Genomic DNA, 17,928 nt, shown 5'->3' with positions numbered 1-17,928 from the left:
TAGGTACCTCTTGGAACTTGAGAGTTTTTAGTGCACCTTGATAAGGACCAAATACGAGGCTCCTTCCCTTGTGCCCGAATTTCACACTGAGCATCATAGCTCCTTCATTTGGAGGAAAATCTATGCCCGCACACCGATGGTGCTCCTGTCGATGAGATGGACAATTGGTGATAGACAGGTTATCGATGTGTTAGATAGATAGTTGACGGAGCATCTGCTCGGCCGGTGGCCTACCATGATCAACCCTGTGAGCTTGGCTAGATGCAGAGTTTGTGATTTGATCATCCCAAAGAAGAGAAGATGGAATGAGGACTTCATTTGGCGCACCTTTAGGGAGCAGTTAGCCGAGAGAGTTTTGAAGTTACCGATCTTCATAAAGGAGACCTCGAATAGGATGGTCTGGAGGGCGACTGGAAGGTCGAAGGTAAGCACTCAAGACCTATATGACATGGTCAGCAAGAAGACAACTCGACGAATTGATGGAGGTTGGATTTGGAGGATGCGAATCCACCCTTGTACTGCCTTATTCATCTAGAAGGTGGCATGGGGATGTTTACCGATCAAGAGTGTGCTAGCTAGAAGAGGAGTGAGGATCACCACAGCCTGCAAGGGATGCCCTAATATGGAGGAGTCTGCCAACCATGTTCTTTTTTTACCCACGGGCGATCCAAATTTGGAGGAGGGCTCTGGCTTCATCGAGCATACCGTAGTTTGTCATCGACTAAGGATTTCCTAGGCCATCTGAAGGAGTCCCTACGGAGACCTAGCACTGCGGAGTAGGATATCAGATGTATCTATGTGGCCTATCATATTTGGCTTAACGGAAATGCCAGTATCTTTGAAAATAGAAGAATGCATCTAAGGACAGTAGTGGATAGAGCACTACTACATGCTTTTGAGATCACGAAGACTACTACTATGGTTTCATCTAGAATGGCTAGAAACATCTAAGACTTCCACTCCGCTTTTACAGTGCTCCGCGTTGCCTTTGTTTCTTAGGAGCCCCCACCCCTTGACTTTCTTAAGGTGAATTTTGATGGCAGTATATCTGATGGTGGAGGCAGAGGAGGAGTAGGCTTTGTGATAAGAGGTCATAACTCCAGACTAGTTATAGCCAGGGGACGACGCATCTTCGATGTGACTATCATTGAAGCAGAGCTGAGAGTTGCATGAGAAGGTCTCACTTATGTGAGGCTTGTCTTGAGTGTAGATAGCATTTATCTTAAAGAAGATTATTCCACGATGATCGAATAGATTCAAGGCCAGTACAAGAATGATGATGGACAACTGCTACTACGGGACATACACAGGCTATCGAGATGATGTGGCTCCTTTCGGACCACTCATATCTACCGGAAGACAAATAGGATTGATGATTGGGCTGCCTCCTTTGCTGCACAACATTCAAGAGGAGTCTTCTAGGAAAATTACGAGTCTGCTCCTTTTCCTCTTCATCAATTTCTTTTTCTGACTTTATTGGCCGTACTCATGCAAGATCAGTATGAGTCGCCATTGTATAAAAAAAAAAAGAAAGACAACCGAATCAAGTCGAACAAATTATAGATTTGATCGGATATAGGATAGACGAAAAATCTATCAATCCAAACCCAACCTATTTATTAATAGATCAAAAATTCAGATCAGAATATGATCATTTTTATTAAACAGATAATCTAATCTAATTTACAATTAGTCGAAACAAGTTAAATGAATTAAATAGTTAAATATTGCCATTCTTAATATCAATTTTTCCTAAATATGAAAGGCATTTTTATATAGTAAACCACAACTTTTGGTCTGCTTCATCGTATAATGTTGCTAGAAGAGATAATTAAAATGGCCATACATCAATGATCGTAGAATCTATGTATACGGATCGCTGCCACTAAGATTGATCATAAAAACATTATCCTTGATGGTTAATGTGGTTTTCTTATTTTCGGTTGAGGAGATAGTGTTGAAACAAGCAATACCTTTCGACCATGCTTCTGTATGATATTTTACACCATTATATTTTAATTATACATTACAGACCAACTATTAAGCTGTTCTTAGTTCATTATCTTCTTTGCCATGCACTATGTAGAAGTTTAAAATCTAAATCATTTTTTAGGCAATAATAAATAATGGGAAATGGGAATATGTTGATATTCTGTACTAAGAAATATTAATGTCCCACTTGGGAAGTTTAATATGAAGTTGACACCCTCTCAGTACTGGCAATGTAGGGCACAAAATATGAAGTTGAGTGCCGTGAGGAATGGGGATATATTTAATATTTTCTCTCATTATTAGCTTTTCTTATGCAAGTCCCTTTTAGAATGTACCACAATATTTCCCAAATAATTAATTAACAATTGAAACTAATATCTTTCATTGATTACGCCAGTATCTTACTGTTGTTGAATAATAGTTAGGCCAGAGAAAACTGAACATACCAAATGTTATGATTTAATTAAATATTTTGTTGAATCTGAACAAAACCTGTCCAATTATTTATTATTGTTTGGTACTCCAGATGTAGGTACAAATATTCAAAAGATCGTACCTTTCGTGCCAAAAAAATTATATTAATCTAATCTTTCGTAATGTCATCATTGAATCTCGTCTCACATAGCCCTCAAAGCCCTCATAGCCTATATAAATCTCAAAGCAATATTCGTGCGATCCATCCATGAATTCGTCCAGAAGAAGTTGAATCATTTTTTTCGCGCGCGCAAGATACAAACTCACATACAGGTGCAAGACGCGTGGCAGTGTAATCCAAATCAGAAGGGATCGAGAAGGGGCCCTAAAGATGTCGACCAGTTCAAGCTCGTCTACGAACCACTGCTTTTGTATCTATTAGCATAAGAAGAATCCAACTTTACCATTAGCCTAGATCCTTCCAAATCTTTAGCGTGGCTTAGATTCCAGTTTTAGTTATTGAATCCGGAAATTCTGGGTATCCCTCCACCATCTTGGAGTTCGAATACGCGAATCCCGGTCCCCACGAAAACTATGTTTAACTTTCAGTTGCTGTAAAACTAACTTTTTTAACTCATGCAAGATCTAATCCATAACAATTTCATCCATCTTCGGACAGCACTTGAAAAACAAATTATTACCACAGCACAGCACATGCATTAGAAGCAGACGACACTTACAGTAGGGACTTGAGAGAACGAGCCTTCACGGGCTTCCTCCCTCTCTTCCTACATTTCCTTTTCTCCATCTCGTCATCACTGTAATCCACCTCGCTGCTGCCCTTTCCTTCATCCTCCTCCTCGTTGTCTTCCTCGTCATCACCGGCGACGGCAGCGGCACGCCCATCCACAGACGCAGAAATCTCTCTGCCTTCTTCTTCTTCACTGACATCACCACCGCCGCCACCACCACCATTAATATCGCCGCTATAATCACTTCCTCTCCTCTTTCCCCTCCAAGGCCCGAACCCAGAATAGTAGTAGTAGAAGGAATTAGTACTGTCTCCAGATGCATCTGCCTTCCTCTTCCGATGTTTATCACCATCTCCAATTTCGACGTTGGCGACTTTACTGTGACTATTACTGGTATAGGAGCGCAGCTGGGCGAGGTGGTAGTGGCAGAGGGAGTGGGGGAGGTGCGCCGGTCTCTTGCAGCGCCATCCTTTGCCGTCGCTTTTCTTGCAGAGGACAGGAGTATCGGTGGTCTCCTTAGCAGCTGAATCAACCTCCCTCTCCTTCCGCTTCCTCCTCTTCGCCACCTTCTTTTTCTTCTTATTACTCTTACATTCCTTCTCATCTGCTCCCTTCTCCACCTTCATCTCCTCACTGTCATAAGAATATCCATAGAAATGCGAACACTTGGACATAAGAAGCTGCCGCTCTCATCCATTTTTATATATTTGGTGGGTTGGAGGTTTGGGTTTCGTAGCAGTAGCTCTACTGGTACTTAAAAGGAAGGGAAGAAGGTGGAATAAAGAGAGATCGGGGAAGATTGCATACCTCTTAATAACTACAGGCTTAGGTGGTTTCTCTTCAACTTTGACGCCGTTCGCCGCAATGCACCTATCGTCGTCCTCCGCGTCCTCTTCTTCCTGCCAAATGCCCAAACCCATTCGATTACCAAGAAGTACTTTCGCACGAAGCGAGATGATAAAGAGCGAAAAGAGAACGGGAAGCCATTAAAAAGATGGCCCGAGAGTGCTCTCCTAATAGGAGCAGCAAAAGCCCCATCACAGTCCCGAGACCTTCGCCTTCTTTCCGTTCTGATCGACCGATCGAGATTCCTGACCGACCGATCTAGGGTTTCCTCTTTTTTTTATCTTTTCCTTGTTCTCTCTGCCCTCGCGGCAGCCGAGAACCCTACTCCCTCACCAAATCACCATAAAAACTCCGCCTCTTCGATGCAACAAAAGGGAAAGAAAAGAAAGCAGCAGAAGCTTAATAGAAACACAGATCGTAGGGTCTCTTCTATCTAACCCTCGCTGTATTCGTTTTTAGGGCTCCGACGAGACAACCCTAAAATGGGACATGGCCAACCATTTCCATTGCCCTCCTAAAGAAAAGAAAAATAGAAAGTAACCCAGAAAAAAGCCGGCAGCGTGAAGCCTAATAGAAGCCGAAGCAAAGGAACGATGGAGAGGAGAGGGTGAGATAGATGAGGACCGTATGGATCTGACCTGCTGGTGATTGGGCACCACATCCCACGGGGAGCGGTTCAGCTGGCACAAAAGCCCGGCCGTGGCGGTGGCGGTGGCGGTGCTGGAAGCAGACTGCGACTCACACGACGGCGACAAGCAGAGCTGCGGCGGTGGCAGCGAGAAGTAGGCGGTCGTGGAGCCGAGGAGCTTCGAGGCACACTTCCTGATCCTCATCACCGGAGAACAGAGCAGCAGCGGAGGGAAAGAGAGGAACGGAGAGGGGAAAAGGTCGGGAGGAGACCTGGAGATCTCCTCGTTTGGGTGGCCGATCCTGGCAGAGAAAGAGGAGCTGATGAGAGGAGTCGTCTAGAGAAGAGAGGACGGGTTTTAGGGGTTCCTTCTTCTTTTTTGGCTCCTTATATATATATATTTATTTATTATCCTATTCGTTTTCCTTAGCTTTTCTCAATATTTATATAGCTGATGGGAACTTTGGCTGGTTCTTTGTCCGTTTACCGGAGAGCTCAAAGGATGGTAAAAGGGATACATATATAGCTGATAGGGGTGGCCGTTTTTGGAGTAACGGGTAAGTATGGAACCGAGGCCTCGGTTCCGCATGTTGTGTTCCGGTTTTATTGGGTTTTAATCACCGATCATCCATTCTGGACCATTTTAGGCAGGCCCCACATCAGACAGCCCGCGTTGCGCCTGGAAAATTACTTTTGGGGAACACCAGCTGGTGGGATTTAAAATCCAGAATTATTAAGCATAAAGAAACTAGATTATTAAGCAGTTTGTATTTATTGTTAGGTACAAACCAACTGTTACATGAACATATTAGCTCAGCTCTACTTTTTACAAGATCTAGTAGTTACATGAACATATTAGCTCAGGTCTACTTTTTAAAAGATTTAGTCCATAAATTTCTACCTCAGCGGAGGAGGACAGGGACGCAATGGACAGGGTTCGGGTTGCATCTTTCGTGCGAAAAAATGATTCACCTTCTGTGCAAGCCCATTGCGCAAAATGGTCTATAGTTTTTTCACACGAAAGATACAATGCGAATCCTGATAGATGATCAGTTTTGATGCTCTCATTAGTCTTGCCGCAAAACCAAATAGTCTCAACTCAGTTGCAGCATATTTAAAAGATTATCATGCTTGAATAATGTCCATTAATGGCATGCATCTTGAGCTAGTTGATTTGCATGTGTGGAGTGTAATTTTTAATACTCATGCATGAAACTCACCATCTAACAGGAGCAGCACATGCAACTAATTCGTTTTTTTTTTTTTAACCTTTTGTGCAAAGAATGAAAAGGGAGCCCTAGAACCACCACCGGGTTTTAATATGAGTTCAAGCTTGCCACTTCTCAACGACGAATGACTTGGCTTATACACACCTTTTGCATGTGGGTATTTTTATTTAGGCCAAAGATGAAGAGAACTAAGAGGCAAAATGAAAAAAAATCAAAACAAGTATGTTAGTTTGAGCTGGGATTCTGGGAAGATACTGCCTGCATCAGAGCTTTTCATTATCCACAAAAACACTACGCTCATTTATTAAACAGGATGATAAACTTGCCTTTCCACTTCACAGAACATCCTCTTATATCCTTTCTAATAATTTCTAACATGGTTTTCTTAAAAACTAAATCAAGTGTAAGATAAATCATCAATAAAATCCAAAATAACATCGGCCAATCATGAACCGTTTACTATTGTCATAAGAATCGCTTTAGATTATTGTGGTCGTCGTTCCTCTTAGTCATTGGATTGGCATGATTCGATCAAACTAAAATAAACTTTGCCGGAGATGCAAAGTTTTCTTGGGAAGTTCAATTATTATTGATGTTTCAGACTTTCTGTAAGCAAACTTTTCTTTGGAAGTATAGTTTTTTGTGCAGTTTTTATTGGAACCATAGAGATTAATTAATCAGGGAGACTATGAGTCCAGGTTGGTAGCGGTGGGAGAGCGGCGCACCTTCGAGACTTCCGTTCCTAAAACGGAACTCAGAGCTGAATGGAAGGAAGTCTCCTACGCGAGACGAGTTCTAGGGATGGGACGCATCATCTTGAAGGGTGACTCAGTAAAAGTGATTGAACGGATTCTACAGAAAAGGCCGAGGATGTCCGATCACCCGCTTCTAGATGACATTTGGAGGCTGCTGAGGGAGTGTGATGCCTATCAGGTTGTGCATGTGTTTCAGAAGACAAATCAAGCTGTTGATTAGGTCACTTCTTTTGGTGCTCACCATTGTAGAGAGATTCTCTGGACTCTCTTTGTATCCGTTCCTCGATCTCTGTAGAGTATTTTGTCCTTTGACTCTGATGGTAATGCTCATGCGAGACTAGTATGAGCTGCTGATGTATTAAAAAAAAAAAATCAGGAAGACTTCACAGCTTTGTTGTTAAACGTTCCACTTGCTAGAACATGCTTTTTAGAGAAAGTCTCTTGCCAAATTTTCTAGATTCAAATTTCTAATTAGACGCAAAACATGAAGTAACTAAACTCTTGGAACTAGATTTCGAAAAAGGCCTGAAAGATGCTTAGTACGATTCATAATGCCCTTGCTCTCTTCTACCTTACTATTCTAACTCATGATATATAAAGAAATAGAAGGAAGAAAGAAGAGCTCTAGATTGGTGGGAAGGGGAAAGCTTATGATACGCTTACTTTTTAGTCGGGTTGAGTCCTGCTCATTTGCCAGCTGGCATATTAAAGCTCAAAGGCTCAATCGGAGCCTTACACGTGTTCTAGTTCTAGTGGTCGATGGAAACTGGATCAACCCGTGCTGCCGGTTCCCATCTTCTTGGTTTCTTTCGCTGCCATTAACGATATCCTCATCCCCCCCTTCTTTTTCCTCATCACTAGCCTCACTCCCAGCCAACAGAAATCTCTTGGCCATCCCTGCCGCCCGCTTCAACACCTTCCTCATGGTTCTCTTCTGGTGCATGCCCTGACCTTTGCCGCCTCCTCCGCGCGCGACCTTCATCTCAATACCTTCATTGGAGACTTTGTTCTAGCCCTGCATGCCTTGACTTCCATGGCCCGTGGTGCCGATGCCTTCCCCCTCTTTTTCCTCCCCAACCTCATCCACTACCTCCCACGTAGCCAGCCCTTTCACCATATGCGGCCTACTACCTGCTTCTTCGATCTCCATACAAGAAAGTCCTTCCAAACTCATCAACAACCTCCTCATATATACCGCTCAATCACCTCCGAAAGGTCGAGGCCAAGACCTGCAGCATGATCGCCAACTCGACGAAGAGGTTCTACTAGCCGGTGGCTCTGGGGTTGGGGAAGAGTTGTGATCGGAGGAGAGGGATATCAGGACGCCATTACGATACATAGGAATCGCCATAGTTAAAGCAAAGGAAAAGGAAATATATGGGAACCGGCAACAGCGGCTGCTCGAGTCTTTTTCTGCGCAGAATTTGCACTGAAGAGTTCTGCTTTCTTGCACTTGAGTTTTTTCAGAACCATCCGATCTAAGTAAAGCGACATGGCGCGAATCTATCAGCGGATGGTCTGCACATTTCCGGGCCAGTTTATAATGGGCCGACTTGGACCAATATGTCATTTTGATTCGGTTGGTTCCTTGCCGAGAAGTATAATTCTCGATCAAGAAGAAAAGATGGCAAAGGTCTAAAGCTGTTTCTACGATAACAATCAATTAGAATCTGGTTCTTGTTCATGCTTTATCATACTTCATTTATTCTTTTACAAATCCTAGTTAGAAGATATCAGAAACGGAAATAAGAATGTTTATGAGAGAAGTAACAGGGCAGTTTAATCATCACGTTTAAACATAGGATTTTTCTTTTTCCTTTTTTTTTTTTTTTGGTTGCGGGGGTGATAATGAAAAGCTTTAGGGCTTATTTGGTTACTCTGGATCCAATATTTTTGAATAAGTTACCTTCTGACTGAAGGCAATGAGGCATCCGATATGCCTGAAATTTGAGAGCTACAGGATTTTAGCTTGCCATTGATCAACAATTCTCTCCCTGCCTTCCTTGACTTCTGGCGGGCGTTACGATGCCCATGAACAGTGGAGGCATAGCACCAACCTCACTTTACTACTGCAGGTCTGACCTTCCCTGTCACACGTTAAAACACTTCTTTTGATACATGATTTAGTGTCTACTGGTCCTCTTCATCTCTTTCCTTGACAAAATTTTCCACATGTAAAGGGTATATCCAATTTATAAAGCAACCCATCCTTCATTCAGAGGTTAAAAGCTTGAACTTGTATCCAAGTGAACCTGATTGCGACGTACGACATCAATTCCAAAAGTATTATCGCGCGTTGACGCTTTTTCTTTCTTTGTGCATGAGAAATAAAGGCGAAAAACTGAATGCATTGTTGGCTATATAGGGTGGTAGGACACTACCAGTACACGTTAATGAGATTAATTTGCTTCTGCATATCAAGTTTTATGCACAACATTATTTGGTCCACGATTGCTCATAGCGTACCTCGTAGGTTCATGCAAGACAGCTGATCCAAGATGCATGCCACGAGAAGCTGCTGCGCTTTCAAATTTTAGATCGTGCAGCCAGACTCACAAGAGACATCAAAACTGATCCATAGCCTCATTGCATGGCGAGCAATTTTGTTAGCCCTGTGAGTTAAATTGATTGCCCATTCTACACGGGGTCTAAAACTGTGCTCTTTTTTTTCTTCTAAAACTAATATTTCATACATTACGAGTACGGTTACATCTAATAGAATCACTAAACAATAGGTCTCAAAGTACCCTAGATAACTCTCTCTTCCTGGCCCATAGAGTACCTCCTGAGTGGGTTGCCACATATGCAACCACCTAGTTCTTCGCCTCGTTGGCTTCTCAGTATACATACTGAGTTTGAAAGGCCACACTATCTTGAACCATCATCCAAATGTTTCAAAGTAGGAGATGTCCCTCTCCGCCACCGCATAGGCTCCTTTAGACCCAACCAATCATGGTAATGAAGTCACCCTTCAGTATAATCGAGCTGGCCTGAAATACTCATCATCCATGATACATAGCTGTTCAAGCCGCCCACAACCTAAACATGTGTGATTGTCACGTCAACCTGCATAACATGGTTCATGTTATTGTCCAACACGAGCTGCGTGTAGCTCGCACTCAGTACTTGCTGTCCGCTGTATGGCTCTGACGTCGGGCCATAGAAATGGTTCAGAATGGATGGACAGTGATTAGACCTGGAAGGCTCGTAAGGGCGAAGATCCGTTCCATCTACTACCTAACTCTGCTCCCCAGGCAAGCCAGCTTCCAATCAGAGCTCGAAGAAAAAGAAAAGGCTTCGATATAATAAATATATATAATGGGCCAAAAGAGGAGGACTCGTATCCATAAAACCCTTCGCCCCCCATCCTCTCCGGACGACTGGACTCTCGTCAGCTCGTCTCTCTCTGCGAACATCGCCCAACCCAAACGAGAAGATCTCCAGATCTCCTCCCTCCGTTCGCTTCCCTTCTCTTCCTTGTATTCTTTTCCTCTCTCTCGCTCCAACTGTTACTTTATTTCATCCGGTGATGAGGATTAGAAAGTGCGCCTCGAAGCTGTTGGGCGCCACGATCGCCTACTTCTCGCCGCCGAAGCCCTTCGCGTCACCGGCGTGGGACTCGCAGGCTGCTTCTGCGGCGGCCGCCGGGATTCTCTGCCAGCTGAACCGCTCCCCGTGGGATCTCATACCCAATCACCAGAATGCCGTTTCCCAGGTCAGATCCATCCATCCCTCTCGTCTCTCTCCGTTATTTCTTTCTTTCATGCTTTCAGTTTCTAATAGGTTCGATTCTTGACGATGGCTTCTTGGTTCCTTTCTATTTCTCTTCTCGAGGATGGAAAATAGGTCATTCCTTCCATTTAAGGGTTTCTTTTTTTTTTCTCCTCCTTCCGAGCCCTAAAAACTGGGATCGTGAGATCGAAGTGGGTGGGGGATGATCGACCTGGGCTTTTATTAGCTTCCTTATTCATTTACTTCTATTTTCTTTCGACTTATGGCGTCGGCGAAAGTTAATTAGTGAGGGAGTTAGGGTTCATGCCTGCAGCATCGATCGAGCGCGGAGAGAATAAGAAGGAAAAAGAAAAAAACAAGAGAAGGGAATCTTTGATCGGCCGATTCATGGGTCGATCGGAAGGGGAAGGTGTTAGAACTGGGAGGGGTCTTTTGCTGCTTCTATTTGGGGCGTTCTCTAGGCCCTTGTTTTCCCTTTAATTCATCCATTACAGCTTCCTTCGGGACTTGAATGGTTTCTGGGATTTGGCATTTGGCAGCAGGAAGATGCGGATGCCGACCCCGCCGCCGACGACGATAGGGGCGCCGCCGCAAACCGCATCAAACCTGAACGGAAACCCGTCGAGCCTCCTCTTATCAAGAGGCAAGCATCCTCCTCCTATCTTCCCTCCCTCTCTCTCTCTCCCTTCCTTTTTACTGTCATTAGATCTACTGCTACCAAACCTAAACCTCCAAGGCTCCAACCCACCAAATATAATAGAGATATGGTTGCGGCGGCAAGTTAAGTTCGTCTTATACCAAGGTTATTCATGCTCTCATGGCAGTGATGTAAAGATAAAGGCGGAGGCGGAGGAGGAGGAGGAGAAGGTGAGGAAGAAAGTGAAGAGAAAAAGGGTGGAGAAAGGGAGTGATTCAACTGCTGCTACCAAGACTGGCGAGACTGCTACACCCTTGTGCAAGAAGAGCGATGGCAAGGGATGGCATTGCAAAAGACTGGCGCACCTTCCCCACTCCCTCTGCCACTACCACCTCACCCAGCTCCGCTCCTATGCCAACAATAGCAGTTATAGAAAAGTAGCCGACGGAGGCGGCGATAGACATCGGAAGAAGAAGGCGACGGCGGACGCAGCCGGAGATGGTAATAATTTCTACTACTACTACTACTACTACTATTCTGCGTTCGGGCCTTGGCGGGGAAAGAGGAGAGGAAGTAATTATAGAAGCGATAATTTTGGTGGTGGTATTACTGGTGATGTCGCTGAAGAAGGAGGAAGAGAGAATTCGGAGTCCGTGGATGGGCACGACGCTCCGGCGACCGGCGATGACGAGGAAGACAACGAGGAGGAGGTGGATGGAAAGGGCTGCTGTGGCGAGGAGGATAAGAGTGATGAGGATGAGGAGGAGAGGAATTGCAGGAAGAAGAGAGGAAGGAAGCCCGTGAAGGCCCGTTCTCTCAAATCTCTACTGTAGCATCTGCTTTCTAATGCATGTGCTTTTATCTGGAGCGTCCGCGCACGGTCTCTGGAAGTGCAGGTGTAAGTGGGGGACGTATTGGACTGGAGCTGTTGATATGTCTTAGAAAAGTAAAAGTACATACTTTAGTTTGCTATCTTTTATTACTGGTTAACATGGTATTCACATATGGTTAACATAATGTTCGCCGAACCTGGAGGGAGGCCATCACGAAGCGAACTAAATTGTGGGCAGCAGCAATTTGGTCCGGGGATTCAATGAGTAACAGTTGGAATCGAGATCCACATTAGGGACTTTGATGAAAGAGCCTAGGCAGGCTACTGGCGAATTCAGGAACCTTTCTGTCCAATTTAACCCAGCTTCAGCTTGCTTCCAAAGGACATGGTGAAGGTGGATTTTACGGCGGCCGCTTATGTGGCTAACCACATAGGTGGTACTCTATGAATTCAGGATGAGGATTTGTCTAAGACATTTCATGATGTTTTATTTTCTGATTTTATTGGGTGTGTTCGGATTTGTACAGGTTGACATGCCTGCCTAGCGCAAAAGAAAAAAGAGAAGAGAGAAAAAAAAAAAAAGACTTATTCTACATCCAGTAAAGCTGAGAGGTCATTGCCCCACTGGAACGACGCTTGTGTGCGTGTATTTTAGAGAGAGAGAGAGAGAGAGGTTTTGGTTGTGTTGGCAGGTGGGCCTTGCTAACTTGGTCATTGCATAAAAGACTTATTAGTCTTTTCTTTCTGTTTATATATATATATATATATATATATATATATATATATATATATATATATATATATATATATATATATATATATATATATATATATATATATATATATATAAGAGAGTATAAAATTTTAGGATAGAAATAACAGCGAACCTTTAAGTAGATACTTTGCATAGTCTATATGGTAGTTCCATTTCAGTTGCTTGTCAAATCATCAAAGAACTATTCTACTTGCTCACGTAAAGACCTCCGTGTTTCATACATCTTCATAGCACATGCGTTGCGTGTGCCGAAATATGGTTCCTTGGATCAACAGGACTTGAATAGCACCAGTTGTTATAGGGTACAGTTTGCTAAATAATTTGGAATTTGATTAGGATAGGAACTGGCGTTGCAATTCCTGGCGGAATACATGGCAGATTTGAGATCCATCCTTGACCTATGATCACTTTCTAATGCATCCTTGAAAACTTTATTTCATCATAGAGGGAAACAAATTTTGTACTATTCCATGTATCACCATGTGACCTAAATTGGAAATAAAGTTTGATTTTAGCAACGAACCTAATTTGAGCCCATTAACGCTCTAGGTTTATTCCGATGAGGTAAAGAACATATCATAATAATTAAACTTTAGCAGATAAGCAAGTATAATTACCACTCGCTCCTCTTATACAAATGCTTAATCAATGCCTAGAATTCCCAACCATGTGTCAACGTGTCTTAATATGACGATGCGTAAAAAATGTCAAGAAAAAGATAATACTAATTTTTATAGTATTTACAAGCTTTTGTTTTGGGTAAATTAGTACATAAGTATGTGATTTCAATGGGTGTAATCGAAGGAAAATCAAGATCCATGATCATTAGGATACGGAGGAATCTTATCTGATTCCTGAGGGATAGCACAGGGCAAGTTATGGAGGATGAAGATATTGTCAGGTGGGAGAGTCTTAGGTTCTTTAGATCGAGGTGGATGGTCACTCTTTGAGGAGGAGAGGCCCCTCTCCACCGTCGAATACTATGGTTGATGACACATAGAATTCTATCCTCATCGAACAAGTGTTCACGAAGGAGGTCTAGGAAGCATTCTAGCCATTGTTTGAGGACAAAGCACCGGTCATATTACTTCCCTCCCCTACTGTTTAGGAGATACTGGGATGTCATCTGCTATGAGATTGTTGCAGCGATCCAGCATTTTTCAGCACCAAAGTGATGGCAGACTCCTGGAAGAAGATCTATATTACTTTGATGCCAAAGTAACATGATGCCTCGGAGCTAAGCCACTCTATAATACTCGATATAAGGCTATAGCAAAGATCATGACTAGCAGGATGAAGACGGTCCTTCCAAAGGTCATCAGCCCCAAGCAGGAAGCCTTCGTTGGGGGTCGGAGTATTATATATAATGTTCTCATTACTCAGGAGTTTATGCATGATCTTCCTAGGGCCCTTTGCCACCAGAGTCTCATGGGCATCAAGTTTGACTTGGAGAGAGCGTATGATCGAGTGTGCTGGGACTACTTACATTACACTCTAGAGAGCTTTGGATTCCATGGAGTTTGGATCCGGTGGATTCTGAGTTGTGTACATACCCCATCCTTTTCCATCCTAATTAACGGCACACCGATGGCCTTCTTCCACTCCTCGGTTGGCCTTTGCCAAGGTTGTTCTTTGTCTTCCTATCTCTTCATTATATGCGCTGATGCTTTATCTCGAGCTCACCCACCCTGGGAGCACCGGGAATTGGATGCCTACATGCCCACCCTGGGAACTCGACCAATCTCGTAATTGCTTTTTGTAGATGGCTGTCTCCTACTGGGCCAGGCCTGCATGAGGAATGCAGTGGTCTTCAGAAGCATTTTAGAGGACTACTATGATGCTTTAGGCTAGAAAGTGAATCTTCATAAGTTTGCCATCTGCTTTAGCCAAAGTCAAAGCTGTAAGTGAAGCACTCAGTTAAGGACTGCCTGAGCATCAAAAAGCGGGAGGGGACATGGCGTTGCTTGGGTGTGCCTATCTCTGGGCAGAGGCTCAACTACTCGACTGTGGAGTAGCGTGTTCATGATCGCCTTGACGGTTGGCGGGTCAGGTCTCCATTAATGATGGGTAGGTTGACTTGGCTACATTTTGTCCTTAGTTCTATGCTGATCTATCTCATGTTTAGCACCATTATGCGGAGATCCTGTCTGATGAAGTTGGATCAGATGTTTTGAAGCTTCCTGTAGATTCTCATAGTGGTGGGTGTGAGGTGCACCTAGTTGCCTGGAGTATGATTTGCCATCCATTGTAAGACGACAGATTAGGTCTCTAGTCCTTGCATGTCAAGAGACAAGCCATAATAGGCCGACATGCGGTGAGGTACTTACTTGAGCTTAATAGTATTTGAAGTGCTATGATGAGGGCAAAGTATGGCCATCTATCTCTAATATACATGCTGACTACATTAGCTCATTCATCTAGAAGGAGATTACTGTATGCTTTGATGGTGATGGCTATATAAGGTGGCAGGTTGGGGATAGGCAGAGTGTGAACATTATAAGGGACACTTGGGTTTCTGACCTTCCTCTGATGCATTGGCCGATTGCATACAACACCGAGTTGGAGGCGAGCATGCGAGTTAGCGACCTACTTCTTCTAGGGGAGAGGAGGTGAAATACTATCTTGGTTGCTCAGCTATTCGGTGAGCAGTTGGCAAAGAGGGTGCAGTCTTTAGTGATCCCTAGGCACAGTGCTCCCGATGTGAGGGTATAGAGATCTACTTGCTGTACAAGGGTCAGAACTAGGAATTTGTACAACCACCTTCGAGATCACCTTGCCTATAGACATGACTTGGGGTCCATTCAAGAATAACCTTATTCATATGGAAGGTGGTTTGGAGATGGCTCCCAACTAGAGGTGTTCTCAGTAGTTGTGGAATGAGCATCCTCTCTAGTTGCCCCTATTATGAGGAGGACTCAATTGACCATGTTCTCTTTTGTTGTGAGAGAGCTATGCGAGTTTAGAGATTAGCCGATGCACTGCAGGAGCTCTTTCAGTCAGTAACACCCCCATTGATACATTCCTTTTGCACTTGAGAGGTTGCTCCAGTAGATCATCATCTAAACCTGTTGTGATCAGGGCTTTCTATGTTGCTTATCACATCTGGCTGGTCAAGAACACCCAAATTTTTTAGAGGCCACTCAGTCGATGCGATTAATCTTGCCTTAAGCTGCTAAGATTATCTACACACATGGTGATGGATAGCCTATGACAGCTTGGGACACTTGGGACTTCTTGGCAGCTTCTACAGCAAACTAGATGGTGTTTATGTCACGCCCCGAACCCGGGGCCCGGGGCGCGAGCAGACGCCGCGCACCTGCAGGGCGGACCCCGCAGGCACGCAAGGCAGATAAATCAGATCAACCATCAGTAACTAATCAAAGATAAATTCCAACTTTCAATTCAAATGTCTACATATGCAAATATCAAAGGAAAAGTCCATATCCACTAGCTAACTACATCATGACCACTCCATCCCGTAATCCCTATAATCATATATCATCACCTGCAAAAATGTAAATAGTAGGAGTGAGCTAACAGCTCAGTAGGCGACATCATGCAATAAAGTCATCATATAACATGTCATAATGCATATAAAAGCAGCTAAACTCATAAATCCAAAAATCCACACAATAATCTGTAAACCCGATCCGAGACTCAAAATAACTCAACCGCATGACTACGGCCACATCACCCAGTGACATGGTTACACCGAAGTGCCAATACAACTCTCCGAAGAGCCGCTCCACTGAGCCAACGCACCACTGTGCCGCACCCCCTGGTGCCAATCTCACGCTCCACCGAGCCGCTCCGCAGAGCAAAACGCACCCCTGTGCCGCCACTATTCTATCACCGGTGGTCACGGTGTCGGAACCAGTTCCTCAGTACAAGTCGACAGGGCCAACGTATCATCCCATTGGCGGGGTCTAGACTACAGTCACGCGGTCTTTAAAAATCAATAAATAGATTTTCCACATCGTGAATTTCCAAATCAAAGTCATGATCATGCTCCCAATAGTAAGGCACATAACAGTTTATAAAAAAAATTAAATATTTAATTCTAATTCTAACACATAATGCCAAGAATAAATTATAACATCAACATATGCAAGATACATGTTAAAATTCGACTTTAAAGCAATAAGTCACCTACCTGGGTTCGCTTAAAAGATCCCTGCCACAGATATCACGAACCCCTGATTAAACATAAATATTAATTATTTAATTAATTAAGAAACATAATTTAAACTAATTTCAACCCCTTAAACTCCTAAGTTCATAAATCCAAGAATGGGCCCCCAAGATCAAACATATACCCTAAAATCAGAATCCTTTAGACCCAAGTCAATTGTGGCCCAAAACAGATTAGGCCCAATTGAACCAAACCGGATAACAGGTTCAGATCAGATCTCAGGCCCATACCAAACCAGCCCACAAATCCAATCAGACCCAACTCAGCCCAAAAACAGGTCCCTAGCCCAACCCAAACCAGGTCTGACCAGACCAGATTAGATTAAATCTTAACAAACCAGATTACACTCAAATTAGACCAACCCAAGTCTAGACCAGATCCACAGTCAGAAGATGGTTCAATCAGATCAAAGTTCATTTGTGTCTGGTTTGTGACACCAACAGGGCACGGAAATCGATGCAAGGAAACACCCAAAGTTCATCTGTGCCTGGTTTGAGACACCAACAGGGCACAGAAAACGATGCAAGGAAAGCACCCAGCCGGAAGAAGAAGAAGAAGAAGAGGAAGAAGAAGAAGAGGAAGAAGGAGAAGAAGAAGAAGAAGAAAGAGAAGGAGGGGGGGTGGCTGGTGGCTCCGGTCGGTCCTCGGCGGCCGACCGTGGCCCTCGGCGGCGGTGCTCGGCCAGCCGCCGTCGGCCACGCCGCTGTCCCGAGCCGGGCGGAGAAAGAAGAAGGGAAGAAGAAGAGGAAGCAAGGGAGGAAGGGAGGGACCGAGGCTAGGAAGCCCGGCCTCCGTTCGCCCACCTCCGGCCGAACTGGTTTCGGCCGAATTGACCCCGACCGGCCACCGTTGGTCGGACGAATCCTACAAAAAAATCATCTCCGAAATAGGGAAGTGAAACCGAAAACATACTCTCATTCCTTTCCCCTTAAATTCATAAAAAAAATAGTAAATAAGTTATCTTCCTCACCTCCGGTTGTCGGGGAATGGATTCCCGACGGCGTTGGCGGCTCCGGCGGCACCTACGGCTCCGACGACCGTCTCTAGAAGAGGGGAAAAAAAAAAAATGAGAAGGAAAAATGAAATGGAAAAGGTTTGGGGCTCTCAGAGAAGAGAGAAAGGGAGAGAGAGAGAGGGAGAGGGA

At 44.1% G+C, this 17,928-nt stretch overlaps 2 protein-coding genes across 5 annotated transcripts; one reads left to right on the top strand and one right to left on the bottom strand.

Annotated features, from left to right (window-relative positions):
• Positions 1 to 2,853: 2,853 nt before the first annotated feature.
• LOC103715464 (uncharacterized) lies at positions 2,854 to 5,077 on the bottom strand. The gene is made up of 3 exons (XM_008803089.6): positions 4,643 to 5,077; positions 3,966 to 4,057; positions 2,854 to 3,791 (listed from the first exon to the last, which is right to left on the bottom strand). Exons 1-3 carry the CDS (start codon positions 4,835 to 4,837, stop codon positions 3,143 to 3,145), a joined length of 936 nt encoding a protein of 311 aa, XP_008801311.4. The 5' UTR covers positions 4,838 to 5,077; the 3' UTR covers positions 2,854 to 3,142.
• A 4,882-nt stretch (positions 5,078 to 9,959) lies between these two features.
• Positions 9,960 to 12,447, top strand: LOC103715480 (uncharacterized). Of its 4 annotated transcripts, none has more exons than XM_008803113.6 (3): positions 9,960 to 10,331; positions 10,888 to 10,991; positions 11,173 to 12,447. In XM_008803113.6, exons 1-3 carry the CDS (start codon positions 10,146 to 10,148, stop codon positions 11,816 to 11,818), a joined length of 936 nt encoding a protein of 311 aa, XP_008801335.2. In that variant the 5' UTR covers positions 9,960 to 10,145; the 3' UTR covers positions 11,819 to 12,447. The 4 variants fall into 4 exon arrangements, with proteins under 4 accessions (XP_008801335.2, XP_088574290.1, XP_088574292.1 ...); XM_088718166.2 differs by having other exon boundaries at positions 9,999 to 10,331; positions 10,891 to 10,991; XM_088718164.2 differs by having other exon boundaries at positions 9,995 to 10,331; positions 10,888 to 12,421.
• Positions 12,448 to 17,928: the final 5,481 nt, after the last annotated feature.

The sequence above is a fragment of the Phoenix dactylifera genome, chromosome 3, assembly GCF_051530095.1.
Source record: "Phoenix dactylifera cultivar Ajwa chromosome 3, Ajwa_hap1_PhDact_Kaust_v1.1, whole genome shotgun sequence".
Taxonomy (NCBI): Eukaryota; Viridiplantae; Streptophyta; class Magnoliopsida; order Arecales; family Arecaceae; genus Phoenix; species Phoenix dactylifera.
The sequence above is the reverse complement of the archived record's forward strand: the minus strand, read 5'-3'. Positions and strand labels throughout refer to the sequence as shown.